Here is an 18,126-nt window from a genome sequence, read left to right on the forward strand (position 1 = left end):
AGATTCGTGTTCTCGTGGGGTTGGCAGGTATGTTTGATTTGGGCCCAGACTAGACCACTGCAATGGGATAAAGTCAAAAACCAACAGCACGGAAGAATTCAAATAGATATAACTCACAATCTGATAGCGTCAAGTAAAAAAAAATGAGTAGAAACAAAGTGCAGGGGTACAGGGCAATGGCACTAGGTCATAATGCTCATTTGGAGAGCCGGTGTAGACACGACGGGCCGAACGGCCTCCTTCTGCGGCGTTAAAATTCCGTGATTCCCATCCTACCCAATAGAGGGGTACTTAATGGAACAGAGACAGACGAACAAATGGACAAACTATACAGTTTAAATAAACTGCCCTAAAAGCAGTTTGCCTAATACAGTTACGTAAAATGATGGCTAATGGTCCATCATTTGATCCATCCTGTAAATTAAGTGACATTGATTTGAATATGGAAAAGAAATGACTCGGCCCGGATAACGGAACAGGCAGCGGTAGTGACATCTAGTGGAAAGTAACTAAATTGTTAATTTAATCGGGTATTCAGAATATAATCTCATTGTTCCGCTGATAATTATTCCATTCTTGTTTGCTTCAGACCTTTCCATGAAAATCTTATGTAGCTGATATTGATGGTGACAGCTGGCAATATATACACTGTGGAACAGTTTGGCTGCGGCGGGAGGGCGAGTCCCCCAGTATGAATGCTGAGGTTTCACAGACCTCAGCTGGCCTCGGTCTTTGATATATGGAACTCAGAATGGAAATGCTTGGATCAGGCTGACGTCCTTGTATATTAGTGAAATATGTGAGTGAGCTCTTCCTGCACACGAGATTGTGTGAGCTGGGAAGTCTGTTTTTCCAGACAAGTCTAGCAGAGTGTGCGAGTGGTTATTTTCACACTAGTTAATAGAGTATTCTAGTGGGCAAGGCTGTGGTGCATATATAAATACAAAGCGGGGATTGACTTGCCAATGTTGGATGACTTGTATATTCCGAAATGGTTCAAAACATTACCGCACACCTGCAGGATATAAGGCTGTTCTGTACCTAAATTCAGTGTTTCAGATTAATATGAAGCATCTTGTTCTTGTAGTTGAGGCTCAGGTTAGCTCTGTGACAGGTTTGAGTTCTGTTCACTTTGCTTTGCTGGATTCAGGTTATTATCTATTGGGTTTCCTCTGCAATTGTTGGCTCTTAGTTTGGGTCGTGTCGATCAGTTTTTTTTTCTGGGTTTAAATCGAGTTTCAATGCCTCTCTGGACTGGACTTGAGTTGTTCTGTGCTAGGTTTGAATTTGCTTTGCTGTCCCTGTGCTGAGATTGCTCTGTGCATGTGGCCCTGGTTGCACGTGTTGCTGGATATTAGCTTGGAGAGGTTTCAATTCCCTTGTGTTAGCTTTCCATGTTGCTCAGGTTGTCTGTACATGACTGGCTGAGTATTTGGTATGTATGATCTTGATTCAGGTTCCGTGTAAAACTAGGACTGCTGCTCAGGTCACTGGGCTGCTGCTGCTCCCTGCGAGTCCTTTGTTTTTATGGAGTTCCATGTGCTGTTGAAAGGGTGGTAGAGGCAGAAAACCTCACCTCATTTAAGAGATGCCTGGATGTGCACCTGAAATGCTGTAACCTGCAGGGCTAAGGAACAAATGCTGGAAAGTGGAGTTAGGCTGGCTAGCTTGTTTGTTTTCGGCCGGCGCAGACACATAAGCCAAGTGGCCTCTTTCTGTGCCGCAAACTTTCTGTGACTCTATGCTGGATTTGAGTTTCCTGGGCTATTTGTTGGTTTAGCTGGGTTTGGGTTGGCTGGTGCTCTCTCTCCCTCCCTCTCGCTCTCTCTCTATAAGGTTGGTGGGATTTGAGGTGCCTTGTAGTGGTTAGGGTGGTTTGGGTTCCTCTGTCCTAGTTATGCTCAGTTAGGTAGGTCTGAGTTGTTCGGCTTTGGATGGTCCAGTGCTGAGTATATTGGGTTCGATAGGTTGGGGCTTTGCATCCAGATAATATAGAAGAATGTAGCTTCACTTGGGTAGATATATTGGGTTCAATGGGGTTAGGGTGCCCTGTAATGGGCGTGTTGGTTGTGTCAGTTTGAGTTCTGATGGTCGTCGCGGTGGGTTTGAGATGGTCTGTGTTGAGTACGTTAGACTGGGTGTGCTCGATTTTCCTGGCGCTAGTTATGGTTGGGTGGGATTGAAGTATGCCGTGCTGGGTATGGGTATGTTTGTGGTACCAATGCTGAACATATTGAGCGGGGCTGAGTTACACAGTGCTGGGTGAGCTGGGTTCAGTGGATTTGGGTTACCTGGAGTTACGTTGGGTGTCTGTGCCTTACCTTGGGCTGAGTGAGTTGTGCGTTGCCCTATGTTAGATTAATTAGATTAGGTTGCCCTGTGTCAGGTTTGTTGGACATGTTCCCCTGTGTTGGGTGAGGGTAGGGAGTGCAGGATTGCCCTGTGCCAGGTTTGTTGGACATGTTCCCCTGTGTTGGGTGAGGGTAGGGAGTGCAGGATTGCCCTGTGACAGGTTTGTTGGACATGTTCCCCTGTGTTGGGTGAGGGTAGGGAGTGCAGGATTGCCCTGTGCCAGGTTTGTTGGACATGTTCCCCTGTGTTGGGTGAGGGTAGGGAGTGCAGGATTGCCCTGTGCCAGGTTTGTTGGACATGTTCCCCTGTGTTGGGTGAGGGTAGGGAGTGCAGGATTGCCCTGTGACAGGTTTGTTGGACATGTTCCCCTGTGTTTGGTGAGGGTAGGGAGTGCAGGATTGCCCTGTGCCAGGTTTGTTGGACATGTTCCCCTGTGTTGGGTGAGGGTAGGGAGTGCAGGATTGCCCTGTGACAGGTTTGTTGGACATGTTCCCCTGTGTTGGGTGAGGGTAGGGAGTGCAGGATTGCCCTGTGCCAGGTTTGTTGGACATGTTCCCCTGTGTTGGGTGAGGGTAGGGAGTGCAGGATTGCCCTGTGCCAGGTTTGTTGGACATGTTCCCCTGTGTTGGGTGAGGGTAGGGAGTGCAGGATTGCCCTGTGACAGGTTTGTTGGACATGTTCCCCTGTGTTTGGTGAGGGTAGGGAGTGCAGGATTGCCCTGTGACAGGTTTGCTGGGTGTGGTGTGGGTGTCCTGCTATAGATGCTACGTGCTGGTTTTGTTGAGTGTACGTGTTAGGTGAAGGGATGCTGCTGTGGGCGGAGTTGTTGCTGCTGGGAGCGCTGGATCTGAATGACTCTTGAGTGAGGAGATGGTGAAGAGAGGCAACATCGGAGACAGGAGCAGGACAGCGGCGAGAGAACAGTAACTAGAGACGAGCAAACACTGAGACACTCCGGAGAGGGAGGGAGCGAGGCACGCAGTCCAGCTAGCCAGCAATCTGCTAGATCGGCGAGCCGAGGACACTGTGCAGACCCGGGTATGAGCCCCGTCCTGCCGCTGTTAATCGCCCTGCTCCTCCCGGAAGGTAAGAGTCTGGGATCAAATTTAGTATTTTTTTCTATTTTTGCTCCGATATGTTCCTTGCAATGCCGTTTGCTGCTGTTATTTGTGATGTTTGGTTTTGCTGGGGGGTTGATGTGAGTCGGGAGCTCTTGCTGTGGACAGTGTCATGTTACCCTACCTGTCGGGAGGGTTGTTAACATGGTGAGTGGGTGTGTGTTTTGGGGAGAAAGTGGGAGTTTTTGTGCTGCCAGGACATCTGCCCACCAGGTAGGGTATTAACCTCCGAGTGCCCACCAGGTAAGGTATTAAACTCCGAGTGCCCACCAGGTAAGGTATTAAACTCCGAGTGCCCACAAATAGGGTGTTAACCTCACACTGTGCCCACCAGGTAGGGTATTAACTTCAGTGTGCCCACAAAGGCCTTGTGACTGCCCAGAACCACTGAGCAGGGTCTGAGGGTAAGCCCCGGGCTCTGGGGGTGAGCTCTGGGCTCAAGCCCCGGGCTCTGGGGGTGAGCTCTGGGGGTAAGCCCCGGGCTCTGGGGGTGAGCTCTGGGCTCTGGGGGTGAGCTCTGGGCTCTGACTATCCGCTCAGACTGACAGTTCCCTCCTCACCAAGAAAGTTTCCCGTTGCCGCTCGCTGCTCGGGGTGGGCAATGGGATAGCTGTCACTGTGCAGGGGAAGCCAGACTGAAAAGGGGGAAGAAATGGCAGAGAGAGAGAGAGAGAGAGGAGCTGCGGAGTGCAAGTTGGGCTGTGATTTCTCTTGGCGTTTCAAGCGGCAGGGACCGAGAGCTGAATTGCACCTGGGGGATATTCCACACCTTCCTGTCAAATACAGTTATTGCCGGTGGATAGCCCACCCACTACCCCCATACCCCCACCTCCCGCCGCCAATAGCTCAAAAGCGAGAAATTCACCAATGAGTTACAGATAGTTAGATCAGACGAAATAAATGATGTTTCAAAGCGAAGTAATTAGTGTCTGTTTCACCCGCTCGGCGCTTTTCGCTGTTCTTCAAAGGGCAAAATTCAAAGTGTGAGGGGACAGGAGAATGTATTGCAGCCTGTCAGTGGAGATCACAGCGGCATGGTGACAGGGGATGTGCGGGTTAACCCCCACTCTTTGCCGGTTCATGTGGGTGAGATAGCAGGGTGTTAGCGACTGAATGATAAAACCGAAACTGTTGCAGACTTGTCCTGACGAATCGGTATCTCTTCTTCAAACAATGCGTCTGCCGTTGGGGAGTTTAGTATTTTTAACCTGTCTACGCATGGAGGCACAGGCGTGAGGCGTTAATGGGTTTAATATTGGGTTTCTGTTCCCACACCTGATGGGCTGAAGCCCCGGCAGGCGGGGTCCCTGTCCCTGTGTGTGTGGAGCAGAGTGCGCGCTGCTCATTCGAATCCAGCCCTGAAAGATGTTATCCTCATGATTTCCAAGTGTCACGGTGCCAGTACTCTCACTATAACCACACCAACAGCAGAGGAAAAAAAATCAAATCCAGCCTAACGGTTACAGAGTCTATCAACCTCGGTGTGTGTCTGGCGAGTCTGCAGCTGTCTGACAGGGAACGGTACAGGACGGTCACTGGCCGTTGGAGTCAGTTCCACTTCTATTCAAACACTTGTCAATATCTCACTTTGGATAGCGGTTAATTACATCCACCCCCCCTCACACACACACACACACACCCCACACACACACACATACCCCCATACACACACACCCATACCCCACCCCCCCACACACACACACCCCCATACACACACACCCATTCCCCACCCCCCCCCCACACACACACCCCCATACACACACACCCATACCCCACCGCCCCCACACACACACCCATACCCCACCCCCCCCACCCACACACACACACACCCCCATACACACACACCCATACCCCATCCCCCTACACACACACATACCCCCATACACACACACACATACCCCACCCATCCACACACACACATACCCCCATACATACACACACATACCCCACCCATCCACACACACACATACCCCCATACACACACACACATACCCCCATACACACACAACCATACCCCACACACACACATACCCCACCCATCCACACACACACATACCCCCATACACACACACACATACCCCCATACACACACACACAAACCCCACCCATCCACACACACACATACCCCCATACACACACACACATACCCCACCCATCCACACACACACATACCCCCATACACACACACACACCCCACCCATCCACACACACACATACCCCCACACACACACACACATACCCCCATACACACACAACCATACCCCACCCATCCACACACACCCATACCCCACCGCCCCCACACACACACCCATACCCCACCGCCCCCACACACACACCCATATCCCCCACCCATATATACAGAACCCCACCCACACACGCACCCACCACCCCCCCCACACACACACCCTCACACACACACACCCACACACACTCACCCATACCCCCCCACACACACACTCACACACACCCTCATACACACCCATACCCCCCCACACACACACACACATACCCCACCCACCCACATCCCCATACACACACCCAAACCCTACCCACCGACACATACCCACACCCATTTTCCCCACCCACACGCACACACACCCATATACACAGAACCCCACCCACACACGCACCCACCCACAACACACACACACCCCTCTCCCCACACACCTCCATGTAAAATGAGGACCAAAAACCCACCGATCGAAATCCCCGTGCACCATTTCCGTTCACTTGAGGGGATTTGGGGAGGGGTTACTACTTCCCGCCCTTTGTCTGTGAACAGGGGGTACCGGCCAGCTCCAGGGTAGGACTGACTGCAGCATCGGAAGCTGTGCCTCACACTCCCTCTGAATGGGACACTCCGCTGGGACCCTTTACATTGCACACGAGTTTGGATCATGCGTACAGGTGCCTGGGAAATCAGTGGTTCTTCGCTTTTGGCCACTGGAACAATTTTTTTTGAGTCTCGGAGCGGAGTGAAGCAGCGATTGGTGCTGCCATTTGATTGGTGCTGTGGGTAGCGGCCACTGCTCCGCCCAGCTCACTGAGCTGAAGCGGCCCAGGCGGCGATCCCTTCCTCTTCTGTAGGGGTATGGGTTCCATAGCACGGGCCTCCTCTGCTGTTTTAATCCAATTGGACATTATCTATGTGTCAACCTAGGCAGAGTGACAGTCAGCTATTCGGCTACCGGAGGAATCACACTGAGTTAGCTCCTGACCTGAGCTTCTACATTTTTGCATTTTCCAGCAAGGCTTATAGTTTGATGATAAGGAGCTGAGATCACTTATCTCCTCCTTCGACCAGAAGTGATAAGCCTAATTGCTGTGACAGCTATGGTTAGCTAAAGGGGATAGCTAGTGTTGCGGTTATGCTACTGGACTAGTACCCCTGAGAATACAAATTCAAATCCGTCCCCTCAGTAACAGTGACCATGAACCTATTCGACTGTTATAAAACTCGGCTGGTTCACGAATGTCCTTACACAGTTTAGTCTATCCGTGACTCCAGTACCATACCAATTGGGTTGACTCCCTACTAACCCTTTGATGTGACCTAGCAAGCCATTTAGTTGTATCATCACCTTCTCAGGGCAGCTAGTGATGGGCAATAAATGCCAATATTGCCAGCAATGCCCACATCCCAAGAATGAATTAAAAAAAACACATCACAAAATATAACTCTCAACACAAGTGGTCTGCATCATTTAGATGTACATTTACCCACAGAGCCATCAGGAAATGGAGGGAGAGAATGAATAATGAGAGGCACAGATACACTCCTCCACAACCCACACACATACACACACAACCAGTAGGATAAGAATAACTGAAAATATATGGAGATTAGAACTGGGAGACTGACACATTGAGCAATAATAGAGTCCAAACGAGATAAGCAAAGAATGATGAAGGCAGAATATAACAAAGGGTAGGAGGAGGGGATAGTGTAGGTAGAACCCTTTAGATTTAGCTCAGTTAATGGTGACTATTGCAAGGGGTTTACTATGACTTTCTGTGCAAGCTGAGCTGTGTTAGCAGTGGTGAAACGGGATGAGGTAGATCAGTGACTGAGTGACCGGATCAGGGCTGGGAGATCTCTAACAGCTGCTCTCTTCCTCCAGCAATAATACCACCTCTAATCCACTAATCCTTACCTCTAATCCACTAATCCCTGCAATCTGCTTCTCTCAGATTCTCAGAGTCTCATCCCATAGCAGTCTCGCCTTGCCTTGGGCTAAAATTTGCTCCTCCAGAGGATTCCACACTATTTTACATGTCAGTTTGAATTAGTCCAAGACCTTGTAATGAAATATTTATAATGTTCTCATCAGAATCCATACAAATTTTAATCAAAGCCTCTGCAACATTCTATGAAACCGATTTGAAGCTTGCTGTCCTGGGAATAAATAGTAAAACTATAGCATTATAAAATTGCGGGAATATTAAAGACCATTTATAATTTTGATCAAGTTTATAATACTTGGGACATGCTTATCCTCACTGATTTGGGATTGTAAAGAACTCTTTCTCTCCTTTGGTTTCTTCCTTTTTTTATTAACCCCATGAGCGCAATGATTTTCAATACAGCAATGAACAAAACTTGTTTCCTGAAAGTTCATTCTTATCATATTTCAATAAAACAAAATGCAGCATATTAGATGCTGTGGTATGACGTGAGGAGAATAGAATTTCTGAACAAGTGTTTGGAGTTAGAATTTTCTTTTTGTAAATATATAATTCAGTTTCATTTCATCTTGTTCTCTCCACTCCAGTCTTATTTTTCTTTTAGATTTTCATCGGTGTGATGCTTCTTTCAAACTACTTTCTTAATAAAACTATGTTGTAAACAGCTGAACGCTGAGAACAGATTGCATATGCTTGGCTTGTATCCTCTTCAGCTAGAAAGTTGAGGGGTGCCCTCATGGAGATATTTTAAATGATGGAAAGATTCAATAAGTTAAAGGCAGGGAAACTATTTCCTGTTGGGGAATCCAGAGCACAGGGCACAGTCTTAAAAAACCTGAACCAAGCCATTTAGAAGTGTAATCAGGAAGCATGTTTTTTGCACAATAGGTTGTAATTATCTAGAATCCTCTCCCCCGAAAGGTTGTGGATGCTGGGGGGGTCAATTGAAATTTCCAAGATTAAGGTTGATAGATTTTTGTTATGTAATGGTATCAAGGAATTTGGAGCAATGGCAGGTAAATGGAGTCAAGGTACAGATCAGCCATGATCAAATAGAATGATGGAATAGGCTCTAGGGACTGAATAACCTCTTCCTGTTCTTATTTAATCTTTCGCCATTCGCCATTTCATCTCAATTGTTGTGAGGAGAGTTCGTGACATCTCTCGCAAAATCAGAATGTGATTAATACCTTAAGGAGACACCATCAAAACACCTGAGTCACAAACATTGAGAGCAGGTCCATAAATGCATTGCACTCCTTACCTTAGCAAGATAGCGCTGAGTCCAAAGGTTAATTATTTCTTTGGCTATGGCACCTGTTAATGTATAGCACACTCTTTGCAGTGAATGACTCTTGGTGTAGGTTGTACTGTTATTGTGATCAGGCATGTAGACTTGTTTAATTCTGCTTTCACACAAAACTCCATGTTAAACTATATTTTGTTTTAAATGCGACAATATCTAGCGCCATAATTAATTTTTTTGAAATTAATTTCAGGACTCATTAAAATGTACTCATCAAAATTGATTTCAGTTTTTGAAGATCACATAATGATAAAATGTAATTGCATTTGACTTAACAGTTCACTTGAGTGCTTGGCTCTAAACTGATTATATATCAAAAAAACATTACAGCTAGTAAATCCATGACCTAGTGTGCTGAAAAAGTGAACTTATTTTTATGCAGCACCGTATGACATTACCTCAGAAAATCCCAAAGAGCTCACAACTAATGGATTATTTTTTGAAGTTCATTCACTGTTGTTATATAGATAAACATGGTAACCATTTGCACACTACAAGGTCCCACGAATGGCAAGTGGGATAGATGACCAGATAATTTGTTTGTAGCTGTATGACTCAGGACACTGGAGAACCTCACTTCAAGTGGTACTATTTACACCCATGTGAGCAAGTGAACATAGGTTCAGTGGTTATACGTCTCATCTGAAAGATGGAACAATGCAGCACTCCCCTCCCCATCCCAAGTCTGAGATTAGGGTTTAAGCCTGTGACCTCTAACTCAGAAGTAAGTAGCTGAGCTATACTGAGTCACAGAGACCAAAGGATCCAAGATTTGATCTCAACTGTTGGCTAGTCTCAATTTCAGATGTGCACCTCTGAGTTAGAGGCTCTGAATTCAAACCCCACATGAGACATTTGAGTATGAATCTCCAGGCTAACATTCCAATGCAATATTGAAGAAGATCGATTTTTTTTTTCAGGTGTAATGCTAATCTGAGGCCCTGGCTGCTCTCTCAAGTAGACCTAAAACACCCCATGGTTCTATATCAAAGACTAGCAGGGGGTTATCCTGAGTGCCCTAGCCAATCAACATTGCTAAAATAAAAACAAAAATGCCTCAGCAGGTCTGACAGCATCTGCGGAGAGGAACACAGTTAACGTTTTGAGTCCATATGACTCTTCAACAGGACTAAGGAAAAATAGAAAAGAGGTGAAATATAAGCTGGGTTAAGGGGAGAATGGGACAGGTAGAGCTGGATAGAGGGCCAGTGATAGGTGGAGATAACCAAAAGATGTCATAGACAAAAGGACAAAGAGGTGTTGAAGCTGGTGATATTATCTAAAGAATGTGATAATAAAGGCACAGATAGCCCTAGTAGGGGCGGGGTGGGGGGAAGGGATTGAAATAGGCTAAAAGGCAGAGATAAAACAATGGATGGAAAGACATTTAAAAATAATGGAAATAGGTGGGAAAAGAAAAATCTATATAAATTATTGGAAAAAAGGGGGATCGGAAAGGGGGTGGGGATGGAGGAGAGAGTTCATGATCTAAAATTGTTGAACTCAATATTCAGTCCGGAAGGCTGTAAAGTGCCTAGTCGGCAGATGAGGTGCTGTTCCTCCATTTTGCATTGAGCTTCACTGGAACAATGCAGCAGGCCATTGAAGAGTCATATGAAATGGCAAGCGACAGGGAGGTCTGGGTCATGCTTGTGGACAGACCGAAGGTGTTCCGCAAAGCGGTCACCCAGTCTGCGTTTGGCCTCTCCAATGTAGAGGAAACCGCATTGGGAGCAGCGAATGTAGTAGACTAAATTGAGGGAAGTGCAAGTGAAATGCTGCCTCACTTGAAAGGAGGGTCTGGGCCCTTGGACGGTGAGGAGAGGGGAAGTAAAGGGACAGGTGTTGCACCTTCTGCGGTTGCATGAGAAGGTGCTGTGGGAGGGGGTTGAGGTGTAAAATAACGAAAATAACATTTGGTCAGAATTGGATTGTTGTTTGGGGAATCTTAACTATCACCTCAGTGCCCACACTTCAACAATACTTAACTGTAAAGCGCTTTAGGGTATCATAAATGCAAGTCTTGTTTTTCTTTCAACCAGCCAGCAACTGTGGCACCACAATAGTCCTCGTCGAATCTGAGCCTAAGAAGGCAAATTCCATCAGGATTTCCATTACTGATCTTAGCAATGAATCCTGATGGGAAACGCAGAGGTGTGGATTTGAGGTCAGGGCAGGATTAAGGCCTGGCTCTAACACTTTCAACATTGAATAAGCTGCTAACACTCACTGTCCAAACTCATGTGAAGAATAGATGAATTGTGTGAGGTACTGCAGAGCTGCTGATGACACATTATGGACCTGCTCTCAGTGTTGTGATGCAGGCTGTTTTTTTTTCCTTTCTGCAAGTGTCTGCTTAAGGTCTTAATCACATTCCGTATGATCCTGTGAGAGAAGGAATCAACTCTCCTCACAACAAATAGAGCTGGAAAATGAGTGATTACTGAAAGATGAAATTGGAACCAGTACACCAGCAAGAGCCAACCCCATTCTGCAGAGAAAGACTGATAGTTGATGAAGGTGTCTTCATAGGGGGAGAGCCACACCAAGGTGCACACAGTTCTCCTCTCAATCACCATAATTAAAAATTGACCATTCCGCCATTTAACCCTTCCACTCTATGGAACTTCCTTCCTCTTCCTCATCAGTCCTCACTTCAGGACACCCCATCCTATCCTGCACTCCAATCCCCCTATCCTCACTTGCACTCCATCCCCCATCCTCACTCGCACTCCATCACCCCCCCATCATCACATATCCTCAGTCCTCCAAACCTTGCATCAACCATCTGCTCCCCTGATACTGGGCCTCTATTCTCCCCCTTTCCCTCCAGTCCACTCTTAGTGTCTGCCTGTTCAGCTGCTGCTTTGAGAAACTCCTGAGCACCTTTAATCTTGCTGCCTTGATAGCTGTTTCTTCAAACTTGCCATTCCCTCACCCCTAACCACTTCTCCCCTATCTCTGCACCAAGCAGAAAAGATAAAGCACTTGGAGGTATTATCCTGCATGTGAGTACTGCTCACCCAATTCACACATACTTACTTACACACTGAAGCATGAGTGACTGAGTAGCAATCATCAGTGGGAAGTTCTAGCTAATTTCTCACATCATTAACCAACGAGAGCTTCCTAACTGCTTCCAGGGCTGACTTAAACTTATTAAGTACAGAGTAGCCATTGAAGCTGGGGATTCTGGTCTGACTCAGTAAACAAATAAAGAAAGACTTGTGTTTATATGACATCTTTCATAGCCCCTGAAATTCCCAGAGCACTCTACAGCTCATTAAGCCACTTTTGAAGTGCAGAACACTGCCGTAATGTAGGAAACACAGTGACCAATTTGTGCACAGCAAGCTCCCACAAAGATCAATGAAATGATAACCAGATCATTTGTTTTTAGTAATGTTGGCAAAGACACCGGAGAGAATCCACCAGCTGCTCTTTAAATGGTGCAATGGGATCTTTTATGTCCAACTGAAATGGCAGACAGACTGTAACATCTTATATGAAAGACAGCACCTTCCTCAATACTGGGCTGAAGCAGGTGCCATCTTTCACATGAGATGTTGAACTGAGGCTTGTTTACTTGAAGAGTCAGCCTAGATTATGCACGAGAGGGTAGCTTGAACCCACAGCCTTCTGAATCAGAGCTATACCAACTGAAGCACAGCTGACATCTAAACTACATGAGGGTGGAGGCACTTTACTCCTTGAGCCACTCAGGGCCCACTGAATCATAGAGTCATTACCTGAGGAGTCTGGCTGGACAACTGAACCCATGCTGACTCTCTGTGGAGCAATCCTGTCAGTCCTATTCCCCTGCTCTGTCCCTGTGGCCCAACAAGTTTATTTCCCTCAAGTGCACATCCAATTTCTTTTTGAAATCATTGTCTCTGCTTCAGCACCCTCCTGGGTAGTGAGTTCCAGTTCATTATCACTGGCTGTGTAAAAAAAAAATGTTCTACTCCAAATTCTCCCTGCATCTCTTGTCCAAAAACTGAAATCGCTGTCTCCTATGCTATCAACCAATAGGAAAAGCTTTTCTTTGTCCACTTATCTGAACTAGTCATAATCTTATATAATCAAAAAACTCCCTCAACCTCCTTTGCTCCAAGGAGAGCAACCCCAGATTCTCCAACCTAACCTGGTCGCTAAAATCCCTGGAACCATTCTTCACCTCCTCAAGAACCCTCCCATTCTTTCTGAAGTATGGCCACCAGAAATAGACACAATAACCTAATTGTGGCCTAACCAGAGCTTTAAGAATGCTTAGCACAACTTCCCTGCTCTTGTCCTTAATACCTGTATTTATGAAGCCCAGGATCCCATATTCTTTGCTAACTACTCTCTCAGTATGTCTTGCCACCTTTGAAGATCTATGCACATGAACCCCAGGTCCCTCTGTCCCTGCACTTTCTTTAGAAGTGTGCTATTTATATTGCCTCTCCCCATCTCTTCTGCCAAAATGCACCACTTCACACTTCCCTGTATCAAATTCATCTGTCACTTGTTTGCCCATTCTGTTAGTCTATCTATGTCCTATTGCAATCAATTGGCATTCTCCTCAATGTCGGCCACACTCCCAAGTTTGGTATCATCAGCAAATTTTGAAATTTTACCCTGAATTCCAATATCCAAGTCATTTGTATATCAATAAAAACAATGGTCCCAGCACTGACCCTTGGGGAACATCATTATCCACCATTGCCATTCTGGAAAACAATCATTTACAATGACTTGCTGTTTTCTGCCCTTAAGTCATTTTTTTTAACCAATAGTCACTAACCCTCCTATTCCACAAGCCTCAATTTTGTTAACCAGCCTTTTATGTGGTAATTTGTCAACCATTTTCTTAAAATCCATGTAGACAACATCCACTGCATTCTCTTCATCAACCTTCGTTGTTACTTCATCAAAAAATCAATTGTATTAGCCAAGCACAATCTGCCATTTACAAATCTATGCTGGATAACCTTAATGAACTCAAATCTCTGCAAGTGCCAGTTAATTTTTTTCCCAATTATTGTTTCTAACACCTCACCCACCAGGTGTTAAACTGACTGGCTTGTAGTTACTAGAAATGTCCTTACACCCTTCCCTGGACAAGAGTGTCACATTTTCCACATTCCAGTCCTCTGGCACTTCTCCTGTATCTAAGGAAGATTGGCAGATTATGGCAAGCCATGCGTTATCTCCAACCCCATTTCCCTTAGCAACCACCTGGGCCAAGTAACTCATCCGCCCTAAGCCTAGTCAGCCTTTTCCAATACACCTGCCTGCCAATTTTCACCTTGCCCATTACTTCTACCATCTTCTACTGATCCATCATCCTTAGTAAACACCAATTACAAAATACTCATTAGTTATTCTAACCTTACTCTGAACCTCCAAGCATTTATCACCTTCTTTGTCTTTAATAGCTCCCACCTTGCCTCTTACTGCCCACTTACTAATTACATGCTGATAGAAGATTTTTGAGTTGCTTTTTATGATAATTGCCATTCTATTCTCATATCCTCTCTTTGCCATTCTTATTTTTCTCTTCACTTCCCCTCTCAGCTTACTGCATTTGGCCAGGTTCTCACTTGAAGAATTCACCTGAATGCATCATACAACCTCATTTTTTTTTCTTCCATCATATTCTCCATCTCCCTTGTCATCCAAGGAGCTCCAGCTTTGCTTCCCCTCCCGTCCCCCCTTGTTGGAATGTACCTATCCAGTGTCTAAAACATCTCTTCCTTAAAGATCATGCATTGTTCCGTTTCAGTTTCATTATTTAAAATCCTGATGTCTTTGAATCTTCAGAACAATTTTTTATGTGTCTCTGGAGCTCTATGTTTTAATGAGCCCTCCTGGGAGCAGATAGCTCAGTAAGCTTACACTACCTTCACTTCTCAAATCCTGTATGAAGCCAGCCCATGCCAAGGGATCAAAGGCTCTTTTGGCTGGTTGTAAGGATCAAACATGAAGTGAGTTTAGGTAATGCCAGTCCAGTTCCTCATCTCCAATCAAGAATTATTACTGGTGCTGTTTGAGGGGGAATGTTGCGCTGGGATACTGGGAGAACTCATTCCTCTTCATTCAATAGCATCACAGGACTTATGCAGCCACCTGAACAGACAATAGGGCTTTGTTTTAAACATTCTATCCAAAGGTCTCTGTAGCACTCCCTCACTGAGAAGTACAGACATCTATAACTGGCCTCAGCAGTTTATTTGTGCCTCAATGAAGATTTGCCTACTTTAAAAGTTTTGTAAAGGCACGGAATAAGTTAGCGATTGCAGCTCTCAAACTACAATGAGCAACACCCTGAAAGATCAACTAGTATGTACAAGACGGAATGTGGATGCTCCATATGGAGAGGGTTCTTTGCTGCCAGACTCCTCAACTCCTTTAAGAGATGGGAGAATATTATTGTGATTGGAGGCATGATATTAAAATGAGCAGGTGTGGCTTGACTAAGTGAAGTCTAGAGTTTCCACAGTGGCTGAATTGGTAAAGGCAAATCACACAGATCTGAAGGTGGTGGGTTTGACCCTTGGTCTGTTCCAATTGTCATTGGGATACCATTGGCTTCACCACCCTGGGAGGTGAAAAAGTTGCCTTGGATATTCCTGCTGACTCTGGAACAGAAAGCAGGTGTCGGATGTAGGCAAGAGTCAGCTCGCTTGTGATTCTCCAATGTTGGAATAGAATCCAGACAGGAGAATCATTGGGTAGGGAGAGAGAAAAGTGGGGAACTACAGCCCTGCTAGTTTGATGTTGGTAGTCGGGGAAATGTTAGAATATGTTATAAAGGATGTGATCATTGGACACTTAGAAAATAATGATCTGATTGGACAGAGTCAACATGGACTTATGAAAGGGAATTCATGTTTGACAAACCTGCTAGAGTTTTTTGAGGATGTTACTTGTAGCATAGATAAAGGAGAACCAGTGGATGTGGTGTATTTGGATTTTCAGAAGATTTTTGATAAGGTTCCACACAGAAGGTTAGTAAACAAAATGAGAGCACATGGGATTGGGGGTAACATACTGGCATGGATTGAGAATTGGTTAACAGGCAGAGAACAGAGAGTAGGAATAAACGGGTCATTCTCAGGATGGCAGGCTGTTAATAGTGGGGTACTGCAAGGATTAGTGCTGAGGCCATAGCTGTTCACAATCTATATAAATAATTTGGATGTGGGGACCAAATGTAATATTTCCAAGATAAAAGCAAAATACTGCAGATGCTGGAAATCTGAAACAAAAACAAAAATAGCTGGAAAACCTCAGCAGATCTGACAGCATTTGCGGAGAGGAATACAATTAACATTTCAAGTCCGTATGACTCTTCATCAGAACTAAGAACTGATGAAGAGTCATACGGACTCAAAACGTTAACTGTCTTCCTCTCCGCAGATGCTGTCAGGCCTGCTGAGTTTTTCCAGCTATTTTTGTTTCTGTATGTGTAATATTTCCAAATTTGCTGATGACACAACACTAGATGGGAATGTGAGTTGTGAGGAAGATGCAAGGAGGCTTCAAGCAGACTTGGACAGGCTAAGTGAATGGGCATGAACATGGTAGGTGGAATATAATGTGAATAGGTGTGAAGTTATCTACTTTGGTAGAAAAAACAGAAAGTTAGAGTATTTTTTAAATGGTGAGAGATTGGGAAGTGTTGATGTCCAAAGGGACCTAGGTGTCCTTGCTCATGAGCCACTAAAATCTTGCAGGCAGGTGCAGCAAGCAATTGGGAAGGCAAATGGCATGTTGGCCTTCATCATGAAGGGATTTGAGTACTGAAGTAAAGATGTCTTGCTGGAATTGTGTACAGCCTTGGTGAGACCTGGAGTATTGTGTACAGCTTTGGTCTCCTTATCTAAGGAGGAATGCTTGCCTTAGAGGGTGTGCAATGGAGGTTCACCAGACTAATTCCTTGGATGACAGGTTTGTTTTACGAGGAGAAACTGAGGAAACTGGGTTTGTATTCTCTAGCATTTCGAACAATGAGAGGTGATCTCATTGAAACTTACAAAATTCTTACAGGGCATGACAGGGTAGATGTAGATAGGATGATTCCCCTGGCTGGTGAGTCTAGAACCAGGGGACATAATCTCAGAATAAGGGACAGGCCATTTAAGACTGAGATGAGGAAGAATTTCTTTACTCAGAGAGTGGTGAATATTTGGAATTCTCTAGCCCAGGGGGTTGGGGAAGCTCAATCATTGAGCATGTTCGATAGAAATCAATAGATCTCTGGATACTTATGACATCAAGATGTATGGGGAAAGTGACATTGAGGTAGATGATCAGCCATGGTCTAATTGAATGGCAGAGCAGGCTCGACAGGCTGAATAGCCTACTACTGCTCCTTAGTTCCTATATTCAGTATCTGACGTGTCGTGAATGGTGCTGAACATTGTGCAATCATCAGCGAACATCCCCACTTCTGACCTTATGATGGAAGAAAGGTCATTGATGAAGCAGCTGAAAATGGTTGGGCCGGGGACACTACCCTAAGGATCTCCTGCAGTGATGTCCTGGAGCTGAAATGATTGACATTTAACTACCACAACCACCCAGAAGGAAAAAACAGTTCAGACCAGTGCTCTTATTTTTCAGTTTGACTGGTGTTCCATTTTAAGGTATACAAGTTTGGACCAGTATTCTTATTTCCCAGGCTTTACTGTTTTTTTCCCTTCTAGGCATCTTCCTTTGTGCTAGGTATGACTCCAGCCAGTGGAGAGTTTTTCCTTTGATTCAAATTGACATCAATTTTGCTAGGGCCTCTTGACTCATCAGCCAAATGCTGCCTTGATGCCAAGGGCAGTCACCCTCACCTCACCTTCTTGAGTTCAGCTCATTTGTCCGTGTTTGGATCAAGGCTGCAATAAGGTCAGGAGAGCTGAGTGGCCCTGGTGAAACCCAAACTGAGCATCATTGAACAGGTTATTGCGGTGTAAATGCACTGTCGACGACACCTTCCATCACTTTACTGATGATCGAGAGTAGACTGGTGGGATGGTAATGGACCAGGTTGGATTTGTCCTGCTTTTTGTGGACAGGATATACCCGGGCAATTTTCCACATTGCTGGGTAAATGCCAATGTTGTAGCTGTACTGGAACAGTTGGCTAGGGGCATGGCTAGCTCTGCAGCACAAGTTTTTAGTACTCTT

At 45.5% G+C, this 18,126-nt stretch overlaps 1 protein-coding gene across 1 annotated transcript in view; it reads left to right on the forward strand.

The window, feature by feature from the left end:
• Nucleotides 1–3,238: 3,238 nt before the first annotated feature.
• The window catches only part of kirrel3a (kirre like nephrin family adhesion molecule 3a), a 611,527-nt gene continuing 596,639 nt past the window's right edge, over nucleotides 3,239–18,126 (forward strand). The window contains exon 1 of the mRNA XM_078558764.1: nucleotides 3,239–3,438. Coding sequence (XP_078414890.1) covers nucleotides 3,393–3,438 — 46 coding nt within the window. The 5' untranslated portion in view covers nucleotides 3,239–3,392. The remainder of the gene's footprint in view (nucleotides 3,439–18,126) is intronic.

The sequence above is a fragment of the Cetorhinus maximus genome, chromosome 2 (genome assembly GCF_964194155.1).
Source record: "Cetorhinus maximus chromosome 2, sCetMax3.hap1.1, whole genome shotgun sequence".
NCBI lineage: Eukaryota > Metazoa > Chordata > Chondrichthyes > Lamniformes > Cetorhinidae > Cetorhinus > Cetorhinus maximus.